The sequence below is a fragment of the Cryptotermes secundus genome, unplaced genomic scaffold (genome assembly GCF_002891405.2).
Source record: "Cryptotermes secundus unplaced genomic scaffold, Csec_1.0 scaffold26, whole genome shotgun sequence".
In the NCBI taxonomy this organism is placed as follows: Eukaryota; Metazoa; Arthropoda; class Insecta; order Blattodea; family Kalotermitidae; genus Cryptotermes; species Cryptotermes secundus.
Window position 1 is genome coordinate 1,597,005 of NW_019743656.1, and position 25,783 is coordinate 1,622,787.

At 37.0% G+C, this 25,783-nt stretch overlaps 3 protein-coding genes and 1 long non-coding RNA gene across 11 annotated transcripts in view; 2 read left to right on the forward strand and 2 right to left on the reverse strand.

Moving 5' to 3' along the window:
* Positions 1-19,489, reverse strand: part of LOC111874192 (protein abnormal spindle) — a 38,308-nt gene extending 18,819 nt beyond the window's left edge. For all 3 annotated transcript variants that reach the window (XM_033755341.1, XM_033755340.1, XM_023869482.2), the window contains exons 1-7: positions 18,880-19,489; positions 13,265-13,441; positions 12,508-12,714; positions 5,593-7,480; positions 5,341-5,493; positions 3,638-3,952; positions 2,317-2,553 (exon numbers count right to left, since the gene is read on the reverse strand). In XM_033755341.1, coding sequence (XP_033611232.1) covers positions 2,317-2,553; positions 3,638-3,952; positions 5,341-5,493; positions 5,593-7,480; positions 12,508-12,714; positions 13,265-13,441; positions 18,880-18,912 — 3,010 coding nt within the window. In that variant the 5' untranslated portion in view covers positions 18,913-19,489. The remainder of the gene's footprint in view (positions 1-2,316; positions 2,554-3,637; positions 3,953-5,340; positions 5,494-5,592; positions 7,481-12,507; positions 12,715-13,264; positions 13,442-18,879) is intronic.
* A 22-nt stretch (positions 19,490-19,511) lies between these two features.
* Positions 19,512-20,768, forward strand: LOC111874171 (vacuolar-sorting protein SNF8). Its single transcript, XM_033755343.1, has 2 exons — positions 19,512-19,590; positions 19,718-20,768. The coding sequence occupies exons 1-2, from the start codon at positions 19,587-19,589 to the stop codon at positions 20,530-20,532; spliced, it is 819 nt and encodes a 272-aa protein (XP_033611234.1). The 5' UTR covers positions 19,512-19,586; the 3' UTR covers positions 20,533-20,768.
* A 293-nt stretch (positions 20,769-21,061) lies between these two features.
* The window catches only part of LOC111874170 (sodium channel and clathrin linker 1), an 18,136-nt gene continuing 13,414 nt past the window's right edge, over positions 21,062-25,783 (reverse strand). For all 6 annotated transcript variants that reach the window (XM_023869438.2, XM_023869439.2, XM_023869437.2 and 3 more), the window contains 4 exons: positions 25,180-25,403; positions 24,341-24,538; positions 23,684-23,818; positions 21,062-23,193 (listed from right to left, as the gene is read on the reverse strand). In XM_023869438.2, the coding sequence (XP_023725206.1) occupies positions 23,028-23,193; positions 23,684-23,818; positions 24,341-24,538; positions 25,180-25,403 (723 nt within the window). In that variant the 3' untranslated portion in view covers positions 21,062-23,027. The remainder of the gene's footprint in view (positions 23,194-23,683; positions 23,819-24,340; positions 24,539-25,179; positions 25,404-25,783) is intronic.
* The window catches only part of LOC117283062, a 10,035-nt gene continuing 7,425 nt past the window's right edge, over positions 23,174-25,783 (forward strand). The window contains exon 1 of the long non-coding RNA XR_004514065.1: positions 23,174-23,260. This is a non-coding gene — a long non-coding RNA (uncharacterized LOC117283062). The remainder of the gene's footprint in view (positions 23,261-25,783) is intronic.

The window sequence follows — 25,783 nt, forward strand, 5'->3', positions numbered from 1 at the left end:
TACCAACGAGTTCTACTGTAGCAGTCGGCGACTTCAGTTGTACAGCCGCCGAGTTATAACGTGGCCATCGCCGAAGATAGTTCCGAGCAAGCTTACGAGAGCGTGTTATCAACAGTTCTCCAGTCAGCGGACTATAGTTGGAGTATAGCAGCCGTCGCGGTAAGAAGATCCGGACGTGTGTGCGATTGTGTAATTGGGAGCGTGTGATACAGTGATACAAAGCTCCCCTACTGTAAACGTGTAGACTACTGAAGACAGAGTGAACTGATTTGCGCATAGGGTTATAAATCGTGAAACCCCGCAACAGTGTTAACAGATTAAAGCGATTAGGGTTATAAAGTGTGAAACCCCGCAACTGTGTGATAATTAAGTGTAGCCGTTATTTGTAGATTGTTAAATAAACCAATTAACCATCTCTACGGCGTCTTCAGTAACGCAAGACACGTTACAATATTCTGATTGTTAGTAACAAAAGACTTCAACCATTTTAAAGAAACAGGTCCCTGTGCATTATGTATAAAGTTGCAAAATGTTGAAGCTTCACATTTTGTAACACCATGTACCATATTTACCCAACTATTAGAAACAGATTACAAAGGAGTCACACATCATACACATATTCAACTATATGCTCCCAACCCAAATATTACAGGTGATTGGCCTATGACTCATTTTCCATCATGCAAGCATGTCCCTGCATCTCCTGGATTGACATCAAGCCCTGACCACCCATAGGTTTACTGTTTTCCTCTTTCATTCTTTCATTCTTCCACCTTTCTGTCTATATTTTATGTCATTAAAAATAAAATTACTGTACAGTTTACTTGTAAATGTACCATTTATTATATACTTTATGTACATATTACAGGATATATATGAAAGCATTGACTTTATGGGCAATTTAAGGGGTTTTCAAGAGTAAATCTGACTATATACAATTTAGGTTTTATGCACCATCTTTCGAACATAATCCCCAAGTACAATGCAACTCCACTGTACTGTCACTTCATTAAAAATAGGGGATCATCTTATATTTATGAACAAAGAAATATGTGGTGTGAACCAAATGATTTCTGAGAAAATAGATAGCAACTGTGGCATATCTCTGACTTATGTATAGGCTTTTGTAAAATAAAAATATTTCAAAGCTGAATTCACAACACTTTTGTTACTGTAATATTTTCACACAGTTTATTCATTTCTGTGTTTTTGTGACCATAGCTCTGCTTCTGAGGTACACTTCATAATGATGCAATATTTGTTAAGACATACATACACTTAAGCATCCATGCCTTTGCTCTGCTCAAAGACAGTGATGACTGAAGTATAAATATTCTTTGGAAGTAGTACCATGTCAATATTATAGAGAACCCATGCATCCAGGAACCTTTGGATACATTCATGACAGTCCTGTTGGTAGTAACACGTGATTGTATTCACTGACTGCAGGAAAATATAAAAATCACCACATTCTGCCATCTCTTAGAATAATATCAAACTAGCTATACCAGTAGACTTTAAAATATTGTGATTTCTCTTGATCAGGCTTGTTCTTACATTTTACGAAGGCTTACACAAGTATCATAGTGAATTTTTATGATCATCAACGTAATGTGATTGGCAAAATTTGTCATGAAATACTGAGGCCATACAGGCCCTCTTCACATTTTCCTTGAGCTGTTATGCTTAACCCTTCCAGTGTACTTTCCTATATTTGTCTCCAGTCATTTAGCCATTCCGTCCATAGAAATACTGATAATGATAACCAGCTGAAAGCACTTTGGACTGGCTTACACAGACCAGAAGGAAAGAGAATACACAAAAAGTGGGAGGCTCAAAGTATCATCATCAACTCCATCCATAAAGGGCTTCTTTCTGAGGCCAGTACAAATATATTAGATGTTTCAGAACAATCGAGCAATGAAGTGTAATTATAACAGGGGAAGTGAAGATGCTATTTTGCCACATATTTACATTGGAAGCTAAGTACAACAAGTGGTATATGAATACATGCTCAAAATGAACGACTTTTATGATTTAAACAAAAGAATCAGAAATGCAGTTGAATCTGTACTGCTGATGTGCTCATTTGGGTTTGGTAAGTATTCAAGTACCTCTCAGATGCCTGGAGAGTAAAATGTGACTCATTGAACTACAATAGCTGCACTGATGAACTAACAGACCTTATCTTCCATTTTGTGTTTCTTCCTTTTTCCTAGTTACTGCTAAATATAGCAAAGCTTTAAATTGTACCATATATAAGTGGACATGTTTTATAATAATTAAAATGCTAACTCAGTTAGCTTTCTTACATACCAAAGTCAAGATGAAGATCCCGGTCACTGCGAATAGCTATCAACTTCTTGTCAATGTGTACTGCAACTTTGGACAGTACTTGAGCAACCTCTTGTGAACGGAACAATGCGCATGCAGCCTTGCGCAAAGCATCCAGGCGATGGTGAGTGTGGTATTGAGAAGACAGTGTCTCTCGAGTTGGGGCAGGGACTACATCCTGCTTGCGACAGCTCTGAATCCATAGTTCTGTCACATTCACTAAAATGTAGATGTTTGAAGGAGATTAATTAAACTATATGCTACTTCCTGGATATTTTGCTTGTTACCACATTGAAACTACAATTAAATATTTGAACACTTACAATGTAATCAACTGTTATCTGAAAAGTGATGATAAATTCAGTTCCATTATAACGTGGAACTGGACTATGAATAAGAGGCCCACTCAGTACTTCCTTGAATTTATGAAAGAAGTGGGCCAGTGGGAGGTACTTTTAGACATTTATGATAACATTTTAATTTTGTTATGAAGGATCTGCATCAAGTTCAAAAGAGAAAAATTAACAGCATTTTCTCCAAATCATAATTTTACAATACAGCATCTCAATTAGAACATGGCTGTCTTAGATGCTGGAATGATGAAATCCTGGTATATGGTACTTAAAAATTAATATCTTGTATTAGTAAAAAACATAATATTTGTCACTTATCATCATACAAAGATTATGTCATATGCTTGCATGCTTGCTGTATTGCCACTTCCCATTTTCTAACAAACAGTACCCTAATAAAAGTAATCAATAAAATATCTACCACAACGTTACTATATTGAATGGAACTAACCCCACATGTTATCACAGCAACCATGTTGGTTGTGACCTATTACATGACTAATGTTCACACACAGCATGTTAATGACTGGCAATTCATTGCTATGATAACCAACCTGATATTACACAATGACAATGATAGCATCTCATGCTTACAAAAGTTTGCTAATCTTCGCATGAGTTTGGAAGATCCCTGTTGATTGCTGAACATATAAAATTTCAAATGCACTGTTCCTTTTAATTATCTTGAGAACTATAGGACTTACAGGAAATTATAGTGCATTTCATTTCTCTCTACAAGTTTTGTTTGAAACATATTTCACTCTGATAAATATTTTGTCCATTATGCTTAAGACACTCACAGAAAATGTGCTGCCAGTTTGTCTGATTTTAACAAAAATTGGAATGTATCAACAAACTGTATTTAAACACCCCAATAACCAAGGAATTCTGCAAAGTTGTGAACATGCCTAGAAATGGGTACTTTTCTTGTTGTATATTAAGTTAGCAACCTTTGGGAAGGGCAGTTGTGCTGTTGAGTCCTTCAGGTGGAGTCAGCAGAGAGTTGAGCCACTTGGTGAACTCCTTCTCTTGCTGGACCATCCATTCTTCATCATAGTACACAGAATATGTAGTAAATGGCTCAGATGTATTGGTTGCTACAAAAAGACCAGGATTTGCCAGTTTGTTAAGAACAGCATCAGGATTGTGAAGTTGGACAGCTTCTTCATTTTGTTTCTTGGTTGTTGGCAAGGTTAGCTTGGTAAATGCTGTTCGGGGTATAGAAGATGACATACTTCTTCTGAGACATCGTTGAACAGATGCACCTATTAGGAACAGAAACAACAGCTAGTATGGCCAACAAAATTTTGTAGTTATTACATAATGCATCAATCAAAGAACATGGGTGGAACAAGAACTTCCAGGAAGAACTTAACAATGCTTACATTTTTATATTTTCTTGCATTACGATCGCCATTTTGCTTAAACTCAGGCATGTTCGTTAATCTCTGTAGTGTGCGTATCACATATGAGTGACTGAGTTTATTTTTTAATAAAAACTCTTTCATTTTTCAACTACTATACCAGTGTAGCCATGTATCCATGGACAAGTGACTGAAGACTTCTAGAAATGGTACTGTGCCTATCCTTGCACCTGCATTTAGATCGTAGCAAGTTCAATAGTAGTATTTCTTATTTTTAGACAACTTCAGAGTAAATATTGGTAAATAAAATGCATTCCTTGGCCAAAATAAAACAAAGCATAATGCTGCCATCTGTTTATGACAAGATAAAATATTAGCAAACTTGAAAAGGTATTGGAGACATGGTATATCCATTATGACAGAGCAGCTAACTATGCCCTTGGAACTGAGTTAATTGTTAATCAGTTAAGTGAAAAACGTCTGAATATACTTGAGAAAATGAACAGCAACAGGAAGAAAGTTCAAAGTGAAGAAAAACATTTCTTATGGTTTTATGGTATTATGAAATCACCTGCAGTATTAAAATTCAAGAAATTTAATTCAAAGCAAGCTGTGAAGACACAAATAATGCAAATATTCAGATTTAGAAAAATGTTTATTTTTATAAAAGATAAAAAAATTCCATCCAGTGTGACTGGTGAAGATTTTCTTATTTCAATTCTTCATGTCCAGTCACACTGGACGGAATTGTTTTATCTTTCATAATATTGTTAGTGTGATGGACCAGAATGAAACAAATCAAATGCTAATTTTTGTTTGGTGATTTCTGTAGAAAACACGTCTTATTGTGTTAGTGTACGTTTTATAATACAGCCAATGCCTAACTGGGATTCAAAAATCATAATTTAATTTCCAAATGCAGTTTTTATAGATATATGAAATGTGGGTTAGTTATCTAATGTGAAAAAATCACCAGCAGGAAGCAACATGGAAAGGACCAGGAGCAATCAGTGTTACAAGTGCTTTCTTGAAAAATGCTAGCTACAATCCTCATTCTGTTAGAAAAACATTTCAAGAGATTCCATAACAATTTTGAGACCTAAATGCATCACACAAGAACAAGTGTTCCTCTTCAAAAGGCAATTCAGCTCACTGTATGAGAAAGATAATATGATTCAGTTAAAATGCCATGCTTATGCTCTTTGTATTGCAGAGGCCATAAGAACAAAGGCTGGGACTGATAAGTTTTACCATAGAATGTAGCAACAGTTTATTGTGTTTGTTCAAACCTCTTGGAATCTTGCTCCTGCCACTTTGGCTGTGAATTCTACCATCACTCAAAATACGCCGTTTATTGAATATTTCATTGGTTTTAATTCCCTGAAATGGGCGCTTTTTCCCTGTCAGATTGCTTGCTGTGCAACCAAGTTGACAAGATGAACCTATGGAAAGTCAGAAAGCAAAAATAATAAAAACATTGGATTATCGTTATAATTTATAATTTAAATAGCAGTTCACTGAATTATGTGGCTCACTTTTACCTTGAGTTACGTTTAAATATGGATAATTTCTGCTTTTAACAGAAGTCTTTGACCATCCAGTGATTCGAGATGTTTTCTGTTTTTGAACAGAATCTGTTTTTATTGTACTGCTACATGTAAAATACACCTGTCTCTTTGGGGGTGAAATTTCTAGAAAGACTCCTCCAGATTCATCGCTTTCAAATTTTTTAAACTGCTGTACATGAAGTGCAGATTTTTCCTTAGGTTCTTCTGATTTCTCTTCCTTAGGCAAGAAAACAAATTTACTTTCTTCTGCAATGGTGTCTGAATTATTAGGATTTTCACTAACTGCTGCCTTTGTTGATGACTTTTCTATATTTGATTGTTGTACCCACAAATCTGCTTCTATAACACTTTGTGCACTATTTTCTTTCAGGCCCAAGGAAGTGTGAGTTTTTTTTCTGTCGTCTTGCAGTTGATAACTACTGTCTTGTCTTACCAATTCTTGGTAGATTATATCTGAATACTGGAAATTAGCATCAGCAAATTTTGATTCAGGTTTCACAAAAGACCCCAAGCTTAGATGATTCACATCAGGAGAAACTGAGTTACTAGCCACACGTTCCACTAAATCAGTAGAAAAGAGGTCTTTACGTACTGCATTATAAGCTGAGTCATAAAGCATTGGTTCCATTTTTTTTATAACAGTGGAACACCTACGGGTATCTTCACTTGGTGGTAACAGAGAGAAATCAGCTGGGGATCCAGGTAGAAATGAAATGAAATTCTGGGTGCTGAAGTTAAGTTCCTCAAATTGTGGTGTTAGGCCAGTGCTGTGGATTTTACTTCTGGGTGTTTTGCACACAGATTCATAATGTGTCCCTGCTGATCCTTCTGAGCTGCCCTCTGATTTGGAGAAATGATGCTTTTGCCACTCAGACCATCTCTCTGTTCCACTTCCTCCAATAATTTCTTCCTGAAAAACATCATCCTGTGCTTCCAAGCTGTCATTAAACTCATCAGATTCCAGTCGCATCCTAGAGGAAGTTGAGTTCACATATCTAACCCTTCTTGTTCTAAACAGAATTTCCTCAAAATTTTTCATTTCAGATTTGTTTTCAAATTTGGAATCAGGTGGAATTAAATATGTTTGTCTACGATCTGGAGTGGGTGATACATTACAGGGTGGAAGCAGGTTAACTTCAGGAGAAGAATACTGCACATTAGGTATAACTGCTATGTGTTCTTGCTTTGACCTTGAAGGTGTTGGTGTGAAACTCAAAGAACTCAACATATCTAGAAAATTCTTATTATGATTTGGTGGTGAATCTGTGATAGTTTCTGTTGTAATTCTCCTCCTTCCAACAGTGCAGAGTGAACCTTCCTTTGGATGGCTCTCACAAGTTGAAGTATTTAATTTAACTTCTGCATTTCCTTCATCAAACATGCTCCTCTGCTGAGGAGGGGTGCTTAACACAGGAGGTACATTCTGAACAGTAGATGAATATTCATATTTTCTTAACTGTCTCGGTCTACAGTCAACAGGTCCATAAACGTTATCTGATTTTGTTCTTTGTTTCACTTGTTTACATTCTGCATTTTCTTTATTTCCTTCCCCTTTTTCTTGGCTAACAAGATAAGTCTCTCGACGAGTTGGTGTGGACAGAACTGAACAGGGTGGTAGCCTATTATCTTTAACAGGAGTAAATTGTTCACTTGATATATTGTACCTCTGTTTCATTTGATTTTTATTTGTATTGAGATTTGTCTGGTAGGACCCGTCAACACACTGAGCCTTCTTCTTTATTCCATAACAAACTTTACTCTTTGAATGCGAAAGATGTTTTACGCCACTCTTTTTAGCTGTCAGTGAGGCATGTAAACAAGTATTCCGAACTTTCAATGGTTTCACATTTCTCTTCACTGCCTAAAAAAAGAAAACAAATAAAAAATGATGCAGAAAGAAAAACATAATGAACAATCATTTTATAACATTTGCAGTCTAAAACCAGAAGTTAAATTACAGATTCCAGATCATTTATTTGTTACTAATACTGTACGTGGTCAGACACAACAAAAAAGGAGAATAACCCTACAGCTTGGGAACTGAGAGTGGGAGGGGAGAAACAAAGAGATGGTTATGGAGCAAACCTGACAACACTCAACTCCATACCTTTACTCAGTATGAGTGGACACCTGTTCAAATATCAAAATATCAATGTTTTGTTATCTTCAGTCAGAAAATGTTGAAGTGCAAGAGTGAACAGCGAGTTAACATCAAGTTTCTTATGAAACTGAAGAAATCCATGACAGAAACTTTTCAGTTATTGACTGAGGCTTATGGTTAAGAGTGTATGTCCTGTGCACATGCTTTTCAACAGCACAAATGAGAAAGTGCAAAAGATGATGATCGCCCAGGCCACCCATGCACAGCAGTTGTATTATATTTAGAGAGGGTTGGTTTCCCCATGCACTTAGACCAACTGTTGGTCCATTGTGCGTCCCCCTATGATATTCTACCCAGTCTGTATTCCCTACCGGTACTGGTGTGTGCCATCAGTCCCGACTCAGCCAGCGAGTTCGGCCTCTACTGGCTCAGCGGTGTCTCGATGCTTCCCCCATCTACCAGAGGCGTTAGAGACTACTGATGGGTGGGAAATGTCCTGAATTTGACTCAGTTGTCCCCTTGGGACATGAGGTTCTTTTACGTGCCGTAAAGCTACGACATGGGACCCATGTCTTAAAGTCCCTCCCGGAGGACTTCTTCCCTGAATTTTTCCGCCCTTAAAAATTCCACGACCTCCACCGGGTTTGAACCCGCATACCTTGAGTCACGAGGTGGGAACGTTACCCCTAGACTACGGAGGCTGCTATGCAAAGCAGTTACTGATGACAACATTAAAAAAGTGCAGGATATGATTTGAAAAGACAGAAGGTTGGGTATTCAAGCTGTAGCTAAGAAAGTTCATTTGGACAGGGAAAGTGTTTGACACATTTTAATGAAAGAATTGAACATGAAAAAGGTTTGTGCAAAAATGGTTCCAAAAATGTTGTCAGATGAACAAAAAGAAGGAACTATGTTTGGACCTTTCGCAGTGCATTAAGGATGAACCAGATTTGTTGAATTCGGCGATTACTTGTGATGAAACTTGGACATTTATGTATTATCCAGAAACCAAGCGACAATCAATGCAGTGGGAGTCAGCAACACCTCCAAGACCAAAAAAGGCACACAAGAGTTTTTCGAAGTTCAAGGCCATGTTGATTGTTTTCTTCGACATCCAAGGTATTGTAATGGCAGAGTGGGTTCCCAGCCACCAGACGGTAAATCAGCAGTGTTGACAAAATTGTGTGAAAGCATAAGGAGGAAATGACCGGAATTATGGAGACACAGTTGGATTTTGCACCAAGCCAACATGCCAGCCCACAATGCTTTGCCTGTGAAGTAGTTTCTAGCTAATCACAACATCACTTTGATGGAGTACCCACTCTATTCGCCAGACCTGTGCCTTCTTCCTCTTCCCAAAAATCATGTCAGTGCTCAAAGGAACCCACTTTTTGTCGGTAAAATATGTAAAAAGCAAAAATGACATCCTATACAGCCTTTCAGAAAATAATCTGCAGAATTGCTTTGGATGTTGGCAGCATCGCGTGCAGCTGTCTGTAAACTCAGAAGGGAACTATTCTGAAGGATATCCTAGTTGATTTTCTCAGTTTGTTAAATATAACAAGATACAGGCACAGTCTTTTTTTTTCTGTGTCTGACCACGCATTGATATTCAGATTAGGTAAATTTGAAACTCTTCAAAACTTTGTGCAGTCATTCCTTGACTTGCATGGTAGATGCATTTCTGAAAAATTATGTCAATTAAAAATGTGTTATTCAAAAGCTATTTTTTGCAAGAAATGACAGAAAATGGGGATTCCATGCATGGTCCAAGCCAACACAGGGTTATAAATAAATACGTAAAACATTTTGTTTAGTTTACTTTATTTCAGATTTTATAGGTCTAATTCCTCATCTTTATCTGTTTAAGATGAGGGTTGCCACATGCATAAACATGTTGAAATGAGACCTAAAACAATGCAAATTAAAGGGTAATGTATTTTGCAATGATGTTTATCACGAAGATTCATATTAAAAGTACACAACATTAATTATTCCTTTATCTTTCTTGCATTGATCATTCACCGTCTTACGTGCAACACTAGGTTTCACAAAACCTAACACCTTTACAGGTTTAAAGTTTATCAATTTTTTAAAACACACTACATGTTTCAGCCAACATGGCCATCATCAGGTGTTAAAAATATATCTAATGAGGAAATCATTGCTTTCACTTGTTGCTGATGCATATGCAGTCCCTCTAATACATGTGTGTGTGTGTGTTGTGTTTGGTGTGTTATGATCCTCCCTGTTGTGTTCTTCGTTGTGTCTGATGCGTGAAAGCAGCGATTTCCTCATTAGATATATTTTTAACACCTGATGATGGCCATGTTGGCTGAAACATGTAGTATATTTTAAAAACTTTATAAGCTTTAAACCTGTATAGGTGATAAGTTTTGTGGAACATAATGTTGCATGTAAGATGGTGAATAATTGACGCAAGTGAAAAGTGCAAGAGGATGCTACAATACAATATTATCTTTATCTTTCTTCTGAACTGGAGAATCCATATTTGTAGACATACTATAATTACAGTCCTCAACGACATAAGGACTTAACTTTCATGAATTCTGCTAGAAGAGGGCCTCTCAGAACACTGGAAGAATCCATATTATTTTTTCTTTGCTCTTGGTATATAGTGATCATAAATATCAGGTGATTTTGTTAAAAGGAAACAGTATGTATAATTTTTTGTGTAGTACATACAAACTTTGCATTATGAGAATGGGGATTCTTTGGATGACTGTGCTCACAGTTTTGGAACTTCAGTTTGACTGAGACATGGATGATCAGCCATCATAAAGTCATTGAAACATGCAATAATAGGTACAATTAGCATCAATGCAGTATTATGTCCTGCATATGGAAATGTGTTCAGTTCTGCTGTTGTACCTTAATATATGTAATTTAGAGAAATTAAAAAATATTCACTGTCACTGAGAGCTGTATTTCAGACCTGGAGTTTTGCTGGCCCATGTCATAACGTTCTTACTAATAATCATTGATACCTGAGCTAAGGAACGAGTAAATATGACTTCAAATGAACATTCAAACAATAATTTATCTTGATTCCGGATAATTATTTCAGAGCTTATACAATATTAACATACCTTAGTATGCAACCGTGAATATACTGTGTACTGGGAAAATGAATTAAGCATATCAGACAAACTTCAGTTACTTCAGAATAGACAGGCGTTTCATTTATTATGTACACAAGTGTATATAGATTATAAAAATATGGACTGTCACATCTGAGATGAATATATGCCAGTACTAGAAGTATATTGCTGCTTAATGACTGATCATTCAATGTGTAAATTTAAAACTGGACAGAGATCATGCCTCGTTTGTTAAGTGGCTACTGGATGACAGTTGAGATTTTAACAATGGTAAAAATTTAGATTGTGGTCCTCAGGTTACTGCCTGTATAGTTTCATAGGTGATTACCAAGGTTTTGGTGCAACCTGTTGCCTCCATTGTCAGGACATATTCTTCTATCATAAGTAGGAGGTAGTATGTTCATCTGAAATATTGGTGAGCACCTATGAAACTACAGTGTTAAAACACACAAGATGAGAATTTAATGTTTAATGGAGTCCAGAATTCATACCATGCCATAACGCCTGAAAGGCAGAAGAGTGAGAGCCAGAAGGGATGGTCATTGCTAGACAACGACCACCCAGCAAGGACATGATGGAAGCAGAGTAATATTCTGATATGTTGGGCTTTTGGACTTTATCCATCGTCCTGGTTTTTAAGATAACAAATAAAAACACGACGTTTCGGAAACTGGATCTGTTTCCGTCCTCAGGTGAAGGAAAATGCCTATTCAGTTTGGTCCGTTAGAAAGAGCTAGCCTCAATCACTGGACCTGATTGAGGCTAGCTCTTTCTAACAGACCCAACTGAATAGGTGTTTTCCTTCACCTGAGGACGGAAACAGATCCAGTTTCCGAAACGTCGTGTTTTTATTTGTTATCTTAAAAACCAGGACGATGGATAAAGTCCAAAAGCCCAACATATCAGTGTGTTATACACCATCGTCAGAATCCTATAGTAACTACAGAGTAATATTAATTGTTGGGAGCTGTTATCTAGCAATGCCTGGTGAAGACAAAGAAGCCTTAATGTTTGGAGTAGTGATTTATAAAATGTGTAAATCATCGATGCCATTACACATAGTTATGTGTTATACATGTTCAATATATCTAATTACCAATTAAAACCCCATGTCTAGTCAGTAACATGTGATAATACTTGATACCCTCATAGCCTAATATAATGTTTTTCAAAACAAAAAGCTCAGGAATAGCATTAGAATTAAAATATTTTTGGTTATACCATATTTAATATTCATAAATTAGTCATTATTTGTTCCCTTATTGTTACTTCTACTAGATACATAACAAAACCATACTTTTAAACATAACAGTTTGTTAAAGGTACTTACATTAACTCGCTCCTAACTCTATTTAGGAAGACTGTAAGCCAAGACTTACCCTGTTATTTCACTCTTTTGCAAAAACACATGTGCATGCAACAAAATATTTTAAATCACAGCTGAAACCAATATGCGAAAAGAAAATTGCTGATATACTGTATGATCTAGTCATGCATCCAGAAGTTAATCAACTCTGCAGACGATATTGCTAGCATAGTGTAAGAAAACAAGACTGTTTTTGATCACTATGGCCACAATGACAACTTACATAGAAACATTATCATGCCCTTGGACAAGAAGATTAAATCTATTCTTCATATAATTAACAATCAGCAACTTGTTACCTTCTGTGGATTCACAGAAGTGCAAGAAATTGAAATATCCAATCGAAGATGGTGGCTATTTTTTACTTGAACTGCATGATGCCATGATTCACTTTTAGAGGGTGTCCATGTCACATCAAGCTGTACGCTTTCATGTGCTTCCACTCCAAATTTTACAGCACTAAAAATAAGACCACGTTCCTCTGGAGGGAGCCTATCTAGTTGTACCTAGAGTTAGAAGAAAAATTAAAGGCACATAATTATAACTTCAATGAAATACAAACAATTCATTTAAAAAATCATAACAACAGTCGATGTATTGAAAGGTAGCTAAAAGTATCTTTTAACATTATGTAAAAAAGAAAAGATATAGGACACATGACAAATCACAAATTAAACTCAATTTCATGTCATACAACAGAACTAAAATTCAGGCTGTTGTGGTGTACTCTGATAATGAGCTTGGATGTATGGCAGTCAGATTAAACCTGCATTCAAGACAACATACAGTTTAATTACAATTTGGATGGTAAATTAATCTAAACCTAAAGTACAGAAAGATGTTTACACTTTTAGAAATGTTGCATAACCTCACTATAAATCTTACATTACATTTTTACATGTTCCAAATAAATCATAAAAGATTATTATTTTGTTTTACATATGCCATATACATTATAAAAATTATAACAAGGGTAGAGCTGCCCTCCCAAGAAGTTTCATGAAAACCATAAATATGCATGTGGACATATATATATATAAAGAGAAACTGGCATACCTCAATTCTTGAATCATTAGGGTTTCTTATTATGATGTGCTGTAATTCTGACGTTCCTACTTTGACATTCTGAAAGAACAGCTTTGGAATTTTGTTGAAAGGAGCCAAGACAAGAACAACATCCTTATCTTGATCTTCAGTTTTTGGTTTCCTTCGTGATTCTGGTGTTATTTTCACCTAAAATGAAATGTGAAATGTTGGTGTTTAAAAGGAAATGAATAAAAAGATTATAACCGATTTCCAAACTAAATTATAATTACATTTCAAACTTAAAATATTTCCATTAAACCAACTACATAAAGAGCAATTCATTGATGGAACCCAGTTTTGTATAAAACTAATACCTTGTCATTTTTTAAATCTGCACTAGTTCCAAAATCCAGTATCATTACTTTTGCACTTTACAAAAATTAACTGCATTCTGTACATAAGGTATGAGTATCATCTAACCTATAGTCACACCCGGCCTTGACAAGCAGTTTGTATTGGTGTTACTTGTCCTGGTCTTGAAATATTTGCAGATAAATTCAACATATGAGATGAGCCAATTTCTTTGGCTAGTGAGTTTAGTCCTACATTTATGTAATCTGCAAATAATTAAGAAAGTGTGTATTTCCTATAGCTTACTTAGATTTCACAACATATGTAGTGGAGTCATGAGAGTTGCAAGAAAATGACTAACCTCTTTGCAGAGAGAAGGGTTTTTCAATCTGAGGAAGCATATACAGAGTGTCCCAGGAGGAATGGACCAAACTTCGGGAGGGTGTTCCTTTTGTTAAAGTATGCCGATATAACCCAAAACACCTATGTCCAAAGTTGAACGGTTACGGAGATAATGGCCAGAGAAGTCTCAAACTTTGACCGGCGTTGCACACTTGTTGATTACAAAATACATATTAAAACTGGCAGGAATATGTGGATTCTGTAATGTTAATAATGTACGTAACATCAAACTAACTTGTGAGTGACATGAAGCCATAAAATTGAAGTACAAAATACTCGCTCGCCATGTCATAATTGTCCTTAGGGTTTCCAAGCACTATACATGACACATGAATGGCAAGCGCTGACGTAACGTGCTGACTGCGCGTTGTGGTATAAGCCAACTACATAAGCACGGCTAGGGTGAATCATCACACTCAAGGACAAACATAGATAAGGCCTCTCAGCTGCGAGGTACAGTGCGTGGACCTGCCAGAAGACCACACTTTTCTTGGGCCATTATCTCCGTAACCGTTCAACTTTGGACATAGGTGTTTTGGGTTATATCGGCATACTTTAACATAAGGAACACCCTCCCGAAGTTTGGTCTATTCCTCCTGGGACACCCTGTATACATGGAAGATGCTTTTTCTTTTGTTGGGTGGGGTGGGTTAGTACAGACAGTGAAAAATACTTCTGAATATTATACTCTGTGGAAATGCCTACAACTCATCTCAGCTTATGGCATCAGTGAATATGAACCTGGGCTAACCAGTTGAATGAAACATTTGGGCCTGTCACTTGTTACAGCATCACACAATATGAATCTGGGCTAACCATTTGAATGAAACATTTGGGCCTGTCACTTGTTACAGCATCACACAATATGAATCTGGGCTAACCATTTGAATGAAACATTTGGGCCTGTCACTTTTTACAGCATCACACAATCTACATGCATTCTTGAGATCCTTCACAGGCACAAGCCAAGGATGCAGAACATGTCAGTACATATGGAGATATCTGACGGGACAGTATTACACCAAAATAATTACACCCAAGATCTATCACTGATTAAGAGGATTTCTTCTGTAGAAAGGGTAGGAGCAAGACAGGAAATACTCTTCTAACAATGGCTTAACAGTTTTATATTATTAATATTATAGTCAACTTTACCGACCACACAACATATTTTTATTATTATTACACTACATGTTTCGACCTCAAGAGGTCATCCTCAGGTGTACAGCTGTATAATTACACGCAATCACATTCGTCTTCTCACTTATTCGATCCTGTATCTTATTCAGGCTCACGCTCAATAATATATCAAGTTCCTCTCACAAAACACAAGTTAAAATATTATTCTAAATGTCAAAAGTTAAAATTTAAAATTTGCGAATCGAATTTCAATTCAGATCACTAGTGTGCTTTCACTTTCACTTATACAGTCACTTCCTACTTACACTCATCACTGCGTCAAGTTCACTTTAACTAGTTTTAATTATATTATTGGTTAAAAAGTTCATGAATTAAAGTTCAATTTTATTATATTGCACTTTTCACTTTTTGGAGGTCTCACTGTTTTTCTGCGTCCTCTGATGTTGCTGAATCTGTACGGTCCTTGTCATGATGGCTACTGATCAGTGTCCAAATGTATAGTGAAGTCCATACAGGTAAACATTTGTCTGATAATTTTCCTATCCAATATGGTCTGAAATAAGGAGACGGTTTATTGCCACTTCTCAACTCTGAATTAGAATATGCCATTAGGAAGGTTCAGGGAAGACTGAAATTAAATAGGAAACATCAGCTGCTGGGCTATGCTGATGATGTGAATCTCCTGGGAGATAACACAGATACCATAAAGACAAACACAGAAACTTTAAATAACATTAGTACAGAGGTTGATCTAGAAGTAAACTCACAGAAAACCAAAAACGTTGTTGTCTCGTCACCCAAATGTGGGGCAAAATGATGAAGTAAAGATAGCTAACAGTTCCTCTGAAAATGTGGCACAGTTCAAATATTCGGGAACGACAGTAAAAGAAGAAAAAAAAACCAAAATTTGATTCAGGAGGAAATTAAGAGGAGACTGAATATGGGTAATCAGTCCAGAATCTTTAGCCTTCTCATCTCATGCCTAAACACGTAAAAATTAAAATACACAAAAGTACAGAATTTACTTGCATTCTGTATGGGTGTGAAACTTGGTCTCTGACATTAACAGAGGAACAATAGACTGAGGGTGTTTGAGAACAGGGTGCTGAGGAGACTATTTAGACCAAAGTGAGATGGAGTGACAGGAGGTTTGAGAAAACTGCATGAAGAGCTTCATAACTCATACTCTTCTCCAATATAATTAGAAAGATCAAGTCAAGGTGGATAAGATTGGCAGGGCAAGTATCACAAATGAGGGGAATAGAAATGTATATGGGATATTGGTGTGAAAACCAGAAGGAAAAAGACCACTAGGAGGACCAAGACATAAAGACATAGGTGGGTGGCCAATATTAAAATGGATCTTAGAGAGATGGGATGGAGTGGTGTAGACTAGATTGATCTGGCTCAGGATAGGGACCAGAAGAGACTCTTGTGAATATGGTAATGAACCTTTGGGTTCTATAAAATATTCGGAAGTTCTTGAGTAGGTGCACATGTGGCAGCTTCTTAAGAAGGCCTCAGGTCCATGAAGTTTTTAGTCAGCTACCTAGTTAGTTAGTTGCTTAGCTAGTTAAAAGTTTTTAGGGATTACTAAGGTAGGTACTTTGCTATGTCTTCTGTTGTTAAGTTTCTTGTGTTGCTGTTCATTGTGTCTATATCTATGAAGATGTTGAATATTGAGATTTGCCATGAGTTTAGGAATTTCTGTTATGTTATTTTTCTTTTTCATGGAGTGCCTTTTTCTGTTTCCTCCTCATTCTTCAATTCTCCAGATTGCTTTACTTTATTATGACTCTAATATCTGTTTATGGTAATGCACAGGTTTGGCCTCTTTAATGACTTGAAGATGTTTCTTTTGATAGCCATTCATTATTTTCAAACATCTTACGTGGTTTTGGTGAGGCAACTTGCTTCAGAAATTCTTAAGATGTCTTAGGAATATGGTAAATTTTGTATTTACATAATGACTGCTTAACACTGACTCACAATTTCCATTAATCATATGCTGTAAATTCTTTAACAGTGTTCCTTATAAGTTCATATTTTTGTAGCGATTATGATCAACTGGAATCAATTCTATATTTTGAGCACCATAATCATACAGCCATGTAATCACTGATTTTAATTAAAATACAATTTTCACTAGAGTTGTCTGGGGGCCAGGATAGAGCAGTCAGTATAGAGATTGGCTATGGGTTGGACAACCAAAAGGTCAGAGTTCAAGTCCCAATAGGGTCAAGAATTTTCACTTCTCCATGTCATCCAGACCAGCTCTGGGGCCCTCCCAGCCTCCTGTACAATGGGAACCGCAGGCTCTTTCCCCAGGGGTAAAGTGGTTGGGGCGTCAAGCTGACCACTCACCTCCAACTAGTGCTAAGATTAATAAAATGTGGATCTATACATCCATCCCTCCTCCATATGCCTTCATGGTGTAGTGCTTAATTAGTTAAGCACAGGGACAACTTTACCTTTACCTTTTTTTTTATTGTTAGTGGCTTGGGACTAAGTCCCTTTGTACTGCAGCCACTTCTGACCTATTGTACCAGCCCCAGATGATAGATGAGGGTGATTGTGGAGCAATTGGTGGAATGAAGATTGGCAGGGGAAACTGAAGTACTCAGAGAAAACCTGCCCCTGCGCCACTTTGTCCACCACAAATCCCTCTTGACCAGACCCAGGATCGAACTCGGGCCACCACGGTGGGAAGCCAGCGACTAACCGCTTGAGCTATGGCGCGGCCCTACCTTTACCTTACTAGATTTGTCTATAGAAATATTATTGATGGCAGTACTTGAGTAATTCTGAATGTAGATCTTCTGATTTACTGTAGTGCTTTTCTTCTGTACATTTCTAGGAAACAGACTTCATAATGCAGACATCCAAAACAAAAAAGAGAGAGGCCCTATAGAAAAAAGTTTGTTCATATCTAAGAAAAGTCTGAGTAACTAACTGACTAACTAACTGGCAGGATAAAATTAAAATTATAAATTTCAAGTCTCAGTTAAAACATGTTGCAAGTTCATTTGACAATGCTTGAACCATTAACTGGTATCAGGTTTAACTCAAGGAAATTCCGATTTTAAATTTATGAACACATGTGTTTTATACTGGTGCAAGTTGTGGTTTAACCTGAGGGAATAACACAAATTAATTATAAATGGAGGCCAAGAAATGTATCTGCATCTGCCATGAAACATAAAACAAGTGATGAAGCATTTTCTCCACGTGTTGGGTAGGCAGACAAATAAAACTGAATTCAAAAAGTACAACAGGCTAGACAAGAAATTGCTCTTAATAATTCTTCATTATAAAAAATCGTCTGCAACACTGATAACAGAGATAAAAGTTTTTGAGGGTTCAATTTCAGTGTTCAAATATTTCTTTGCTTGTTCTTTTGGAGATAAGAAAAGGTAGTAATCTTTTACTTAAACAAATTTAAAATATTAACACTTTCCTGTCCCTAAACCATCCGAACACTTTATCTCGAAATAAAATCGAAAAGCAGTGTGCTTATATTCCTGCTCATGGATTGTTATGATTCGAAATTGTAACGACCAAAGTTAAAAAGTAAGCTCTTGGAATATCATCTAAGAACGAACTATTCAAATAAGGGATATGGCTGATGTACAAGTTTCGGCTAGAATATCAAATATTGGGGGGGGGGGNGATGTTTCCAACTTAGATATCATTCCTCGCATTTCTACATAAATACGTATCTCTAAAATTACTTTCTGCATGTAGTAACTTACCTCAAAGCAGATTCCACTTTCTTTTTCTTCCATTGTACTAAAAACCTATCAAAAATAAATAAATATTACAGGAGCAACATTAAATTTCACGTTGCACGACACCTCATAAACTTGGCAAATTCACGAAGTACGTGATCAAATCTGCAATCTTATTGTTAAACCATTGGTAAAAAGACACTTCTATCCTGGCGCTATATATCTGAAACACTGACCACCCGAAATGCTAACAGCGTCGTAAAATGTCTCATACCATTTAAATTGCCAAAATCCGTTTGAAATACACGCAGAACCAATCAAAACAAGATGCATTCTGGGCATACAGGGCAGGCAATATGGGCAATATCACTCATCGGCAGAGTGACCTGCTATCTGAGGAAATTTAGTGCCGCCTGACATACTAGTAGAGACATCTATTAACTCAATTAACCCAGAAATTCTGTGTAAATGAATAATTTAGCAATATTTTTCTTCATCAGAGACCATAGAGACTGATACAATTCCGCTATTAATGAGCTCAGCGTCTCTTTTTCTGTCACACTTATTCAACTAATACAATGAGTTTTCCGTCTTGCAAACCTTGCGAAGACCATCTTCATCGTTCACTAATTCACTAAGGTGTAGCAACTATAGGGGTTGAGGCTGAAGTCTGTAACCGTAGTCGAGTTAATGTACGTGATTCGAAGCGATCCGAAGCAGCAGATCATGCCATGCGTCAGAATCAGTGCTTTGTGAACTTAGTGCCAAAAATAAAAACAAATGGTGTATTGTGTTGAGGTTATTATGTGACTGGACTAATATTATTTAATTAAGTTATTTATTGTGGTTCTCCTGATTTTAGTACATAGAAGATCGTGGAAGTATTATCACAGGACACTCAACAAAAGAATTTACCCATATAAGATGAGACGCAGAGCAGGAGTTGGAGCGATCCAAAAGCAGAAGTTGGAACAGGAGAAATATAAGGATAAAGGCACCGAACTTCAGGAAAGTCAATTGGAACAAATGTCTAAACAGTTGGAAGTATTTCGAGGTAATCTAGAAGAATTTGCATCGAAACACAAAACAGAAATACGTAAAAACGCACAGTTCAGACGGCAGTTCCAGGAAATGTGTGCAGCTATTGGCGTTGACCCCTTGGCTTCCGGAAAAGGATTTTGGTCAGTTCTTGGCATAGGTGATTTTTATTACGAACTGAGTGTACAAATTGTTGAGGTGTGCCTTGCAACGAATTATAAGAACGGTGGGCTTATTAGCCTGGATGAGTTGCGGCAACGATTAATACAAGCTCGAGGCAGAAATAAACAACACCAAGAAATATCAATAGACGACTTATTACGTGCAGCACAGAAACTGAGAATATTCGGTAGTGGTTTCTCTGTCTTACCAGTAGGGAAAGGTCAGTACTTGGTACAGTCAGTGCCAGGTGAACTAAGTATGGATCACACTGCAGTGTTGCAGCAAGCAGCCAGTAGTGGTACAGCTCATGTGTCAATATCTCTGCTTCGTGATCAGCTAAGGTGGGAGAGTGAACGTGCCCAAAAGGCACTAGATCATATGGTTAAGGAGGCTCTTGCATGGATTGATCAGCAAAATCCAGTAGAAGATTTGTATTGGTTCCCAAGTTTATTTGCAGCATGTATTACTGCCTCATAAATGTGTAATGTAGTCTGTGCTTACATCAGTGAGAAATAATACCAAAAGACATAGCAGGCATCTTCATTAAAACTGTGACAGAAGTATTTGTAGGACTGTCTGTGTAACCTGCCAAGTTTAACTGTATTATGTAACCCTGTCAGACATGATGCAGTGCTGTTGGATGCATTTGTATTTACTTATGAAATATTCCCATACATGATACAAGTAACCAGATACATAAACCAGCATAAACACACTTGTTTGCTCTGTGATGAAATTTTAGAACTTTGCACAGCATATAATAGAACTACTTTCCACCCTTTTCAATGTCCTTACACTTTGTGTATCTCATCCTTCCTTAATTTCATTTCCCTCTTTTCCATATATAAATCTTGAAAGCATAACAGTTCTCGCTACTTCTATCATTCAGAATGTGAGCCTTAATACATTCAGGACCGGACGGGCCAATTGGTCCTCTACGTTTCTATAGCGTTGTGGACCGGGCGGGCCAATTGGCCCTTTTCTGACGCATTATGTTGCAACCGACTATATCTCGCTGTGTGGCCACGTTGCATCATAACTACTGCGTAGTTGACCTCGGGAATGTTTGCTAGCTTAGCCAGTAACATGATCACGCTCATTTCCTGTCAATTTTAGTTCATAGAATTAATTAGGAGATTTTATATTAATTTTTAAAGTGAACAGTGCACAAGTTAGGGTGTTAGGCTTAAAAACCCTGGTCCCCAGGCTGATTTAAATATTTAAACAACTGGTCCGCAATGTGTTAACCATACTGTTTTTGCTGATATACAAACCCAGTCTGTATTTGGGAGTTGCAAGATACATCAGTCTTGATTATAAATATAAAATACAATTTACTAACTTTATTTGCAGGTTTAATGAAAAATACTGTTAAAATTACAAAAGTATTATCACAAAACATATTCATATTATTGTCAACCATACTGTTTTTGCTGATGTACAAACCCAGTCTGTATTTGGGAGTTTCAAGATACATCAGTCTTGATTATAAATATAAAATACAATTTACTAACTTTATTTGCAGGTTTAATGAAAAATACTGTTAAAATTACAAAAGTATTATCACAAAACATATTCATATTATTGTCAACCATACTGTTTTTGCTGATGTACAAACCCAGTCTGTATTTGGGAGTTTCAAGATACATCAGTCTTGATTATAAATATAAAATACAATTTACTAACTTCATTTGCAGGTTTAATGAAAAATACTGTTAAAATTACAAAAGTATTATCACAAAACATATTCATATTATTGTCAAATTTAACATTAAATTATTAATATTAAGTCTATCACAGCAGTTTACAAAATGGTAGCTTCAGAATTTTGGGGATGGGAGCCTTACCTCCAGTGGTTATGTGTGGCATGCAATGCAATCTGTGAAGCCACTTGAGATGGAGACCACCTCCAGCCTGACATACCCATGGCTACCTGCTGCAGTGCCACTGTGAAACATTCTGAAGATACCAATATGGTATTATGTTGAACACATCTTCAGACGTTTGAAAGAAAGCTTGAAGCTGGCATGCATTCAGGTGACCATGTTCCATTACATCTACATTTTGATCGGGTGAGACTAGTGAACGTCCCCACCCTCCCCTTTTAATATATAAAGATTAAGGTGATGGGACACCCTGTATATTTATAGCAAGTCATGGAAGCCTCTCATTTACAACCTGAAGAAACGGAGGTAGCCTGCTTATAACAATATACCATGTGACTTTTCCTAATCCAATTGTTCCCTGGTGGGGTTCCAAAGGTGTCATTAGGCAAGTCATGCCNCCCCCCCGATATACCAGCTGGTATGGCACGCTCATAGCTTCTTTCCAGTACGACAGGTTGTTGATGGCTGCAAACAAAATTGTCTCCTCAAAAAGAAAATGGTCATTAGAAAATTAAGGTTGAGAAATGCTGCTCTAACCTTAGAAGGGCCTACTGATAATAACAGCCTTTTCTTGGTGACCTTTCCTCTTTTTCTTCTTTCATTCGTCCTCCTTTCATCTCCACATTTCCTTTCACATTTTCCATATTTAAAGAAATTATTCTCTTTGTCTTACAAGTTTTGTTTCCCCTTGAGGAAACAGTGCTGTGAAAACGGAAATGGTTCACCCAGAGCTCCCCTCCCTGCGTTATGTACTGTTTTCCTAGCTCAGGTCATCTATTCTATACTGAAGATGAATGCAGCAGGTTATGCTGATTAGGGTACCTATCAAACTACATGCTGCCACATCCCAGAAGACTTGTATGTACTCTCTCTTGTAACTCCACACACTGCTTTCATTCCACACCGACCTGCTGTGAAGTGTACCTTACCCCATCAACATACAGGATGTGTGAGCAGCAAAATTCACTAATTCTTACATACCTTCCTGAGATTTAATGTAATATAAATGTACAAAAATATATAGTAACTCACATTACCCATACATAACAATGCAGTGTTCCTTAAAATAAGTAAAAGATTCACGTATCAGTCATTCTTCTGGGATGATTTATGAGTAGCTGCTCCATCTCTTAGTTTCTGAAGGCAACTTTTCAACTGTTTGTTCTCCTTTCTTAGGGCATTTACTTCAGAATGGACATCTTGTAATCGCAGTACAAGTTTCTGAGTCACGCTCTTCATTGCCTTCTGATACCTGGAACAGTATGAAATTGGTATGACACGTGCCTCATTGGGGTTATATTCATAACTTTCTTATCTTGGTTAGTAAAATGACACTAAATGGAAATGTATTTTTCATGGTAACATGTTAAGTTGTATGGCAAATGTAGATAACGCATGAGAAGACCTGCACATGTCGCATCTCATCGTTACAATGGCACCAACCATCTATCATAGGAAATCTTAATTACTTGAATAACTATTTTGAATTGTTTCATTTTGGTCCGTTACACTATTATACATAAAATCAATACAAAGTCTGTCGAGTGTCGACAGACTTTGTATTGATTTTATACTTGAATAACTTTGGCTTTGAAGACCTAGCTACTTTATGCGTTCAAAGTGCTCCATTTTAGTGCAGCTGCCATCTTGACAGCGAGTGTAAAGACATGACAAAACCCACAAAGTTAAGGGGGGTTATACATTTACAGAGGTGGTGACAGCGTGAAGAGAAGATTTATTACTTGGTTTTCATCAAGTGCTGCCTCTCAAGATGGTGTTCAAGTTCACTGGCTGTTGCATCACTTTGCTTCTGAATTTCTTGTATCTGTGTCATCAACTGATGATGATCCTGTCCATGCTGCTGTTGCTGCCAATCTCTGAAAATGACGGCAGTAGAATCAACACATCTGCACTAAAATCTTCTCAGATGATCATCCATGTCAATGCTGTTGAACTTAAAAACCAGTGTTGGATTTTAGTTCAACACTGGCATGGCTGATTGTTCAAGATACATTTATTCACCACGAAAGCTCCAAATCTTATATGAATCAACATATTACAAAACAGATGGCAGAACACTAGGCTGTCAATTTGTATGAGGGTGTGGAGTTGAAAGCTCCACATATTCCTAACCTCAGTCAGCTGAAGTTATCGCACCTGTATCTATTAAGATGACAGTCTTCTGAGATGTGTCACGGTGCCCAACATTTCTGGGTCCCCGATACCTCCACCTTCAAGGGAGAAAGTTATACAGATTCTTTTGATACTTGCACTCTTCTACTCTGGCAGGCTGCACAGCATCACATCCAAGAAGTCTATCTCAGTAGGGTGAGAGTTATGAATCCCTTTTCCTGTTTTCTTTTATACTCGGTGTACAAAAATGTGAATTCATTACTCACGGTTGATCCTGACTGAACATTAGACGTCGTCTTTCAAGTTCTTGTTCCATAAGACGGGCCTGTTCTTCCAGTTTCTCTGCATGTTCACTGATCTTACTCTTAGCTTGATTTTCTGCTTCCAACTGTGTTTGCAGGCCTAAAATCTGTTCTTCCATGAAATGGCATTCCATATTCATCTTTCGAATATCCAGTGCATGGCTGAAAATCAGAGTATTATGCTGCACTGTAAATATGTGCTACATTACAATTTTAAATTTTAAGTTTCACATCAATCAAATTAACTTTTGGAAGGTTTTTTGTTCATTATATATTCACTACAGTCATCACTGTATAATTAGTTGAAGCAGAGCAGCATTTGTGGGTCTGTCATTTTCACACCGGTTCCACAGTAATGAAAGTCATCTGACAAAATGTTAGTATGACGGTTCTTCAAAAGAAACCCATTTGCACATTCTACCCCCTTAAGAAGGCACTAAAGGGCAACAGTAAGACAAAGACATCACGGTTGCAATGGTTCAGGTATTCCTTGTGGAGGGCATCCACCAGCTGATTCATCCCACCTAAATGCCTGTGAGGAAATCACTACCTCACCCATGACAGGTTTCATTTGAACAACATACACTTCGAATTATATTTACTTCAACTGTTTTAATGCAAAAAAGAGTGATGGAGGAAGGGAGAAAGAAATTATGAGAGGACAGACAAATAAAATGGATTTGAAAGGGATATGAGAGAAAGGAGGGGAGGAGATAAAGATATGAAAGTTTATACATAACAATTCCTCTTATATTTTCAATGGAACTATACTGGTTAGTATAATTAAATCATTAGCATCTCACCTCTCCCGCAGTCTCTCCAATTCAGAATGTAAGTTTTCTTTTTCCATGCTGAGTTGCATGTTACAACGTTTGAGGTCCAGTATCTCGTCATGAGCCATGGTCAGCTTTTTCTCAAGTACACTTACTGTAAGTGGCGATTCTACTTGTATCTTCTGCAGTTCTCCTTCGAGGATATACTTTTCTTGGATCTCTTTCTGTAACTTTTTATTCTTTTCATTATTTTCCTACCAAAGAAAAACCTTCATATGACACCTGACCCTTTCAAGACATAATATCTAAGCAGTATATTATTACTACTGTGCTTTAAAGAACTAAAAATGCCATAGATTATGAAGCATTAACTCTTTACAGACATATGCAATGTATACAGGCACATCATAAATTTTGTTTATAAATTACTCTTCTAGAGATTACATGCTGTTTTGTTCAGCTTCAAGCATTGCTTTCCCTTGGAATTTTTTATGTCATTTTAAATTATATTTTTCTTGTAAGAGATTGTTTCATATATATTTTGACATGTTGCGCTAAGGAGAACCACCCCCCACCAGCAGTGACACGGCGGGTGAGTCAGCGCTCCCCTTCCCCTCCTCCGCACGGGAATGGA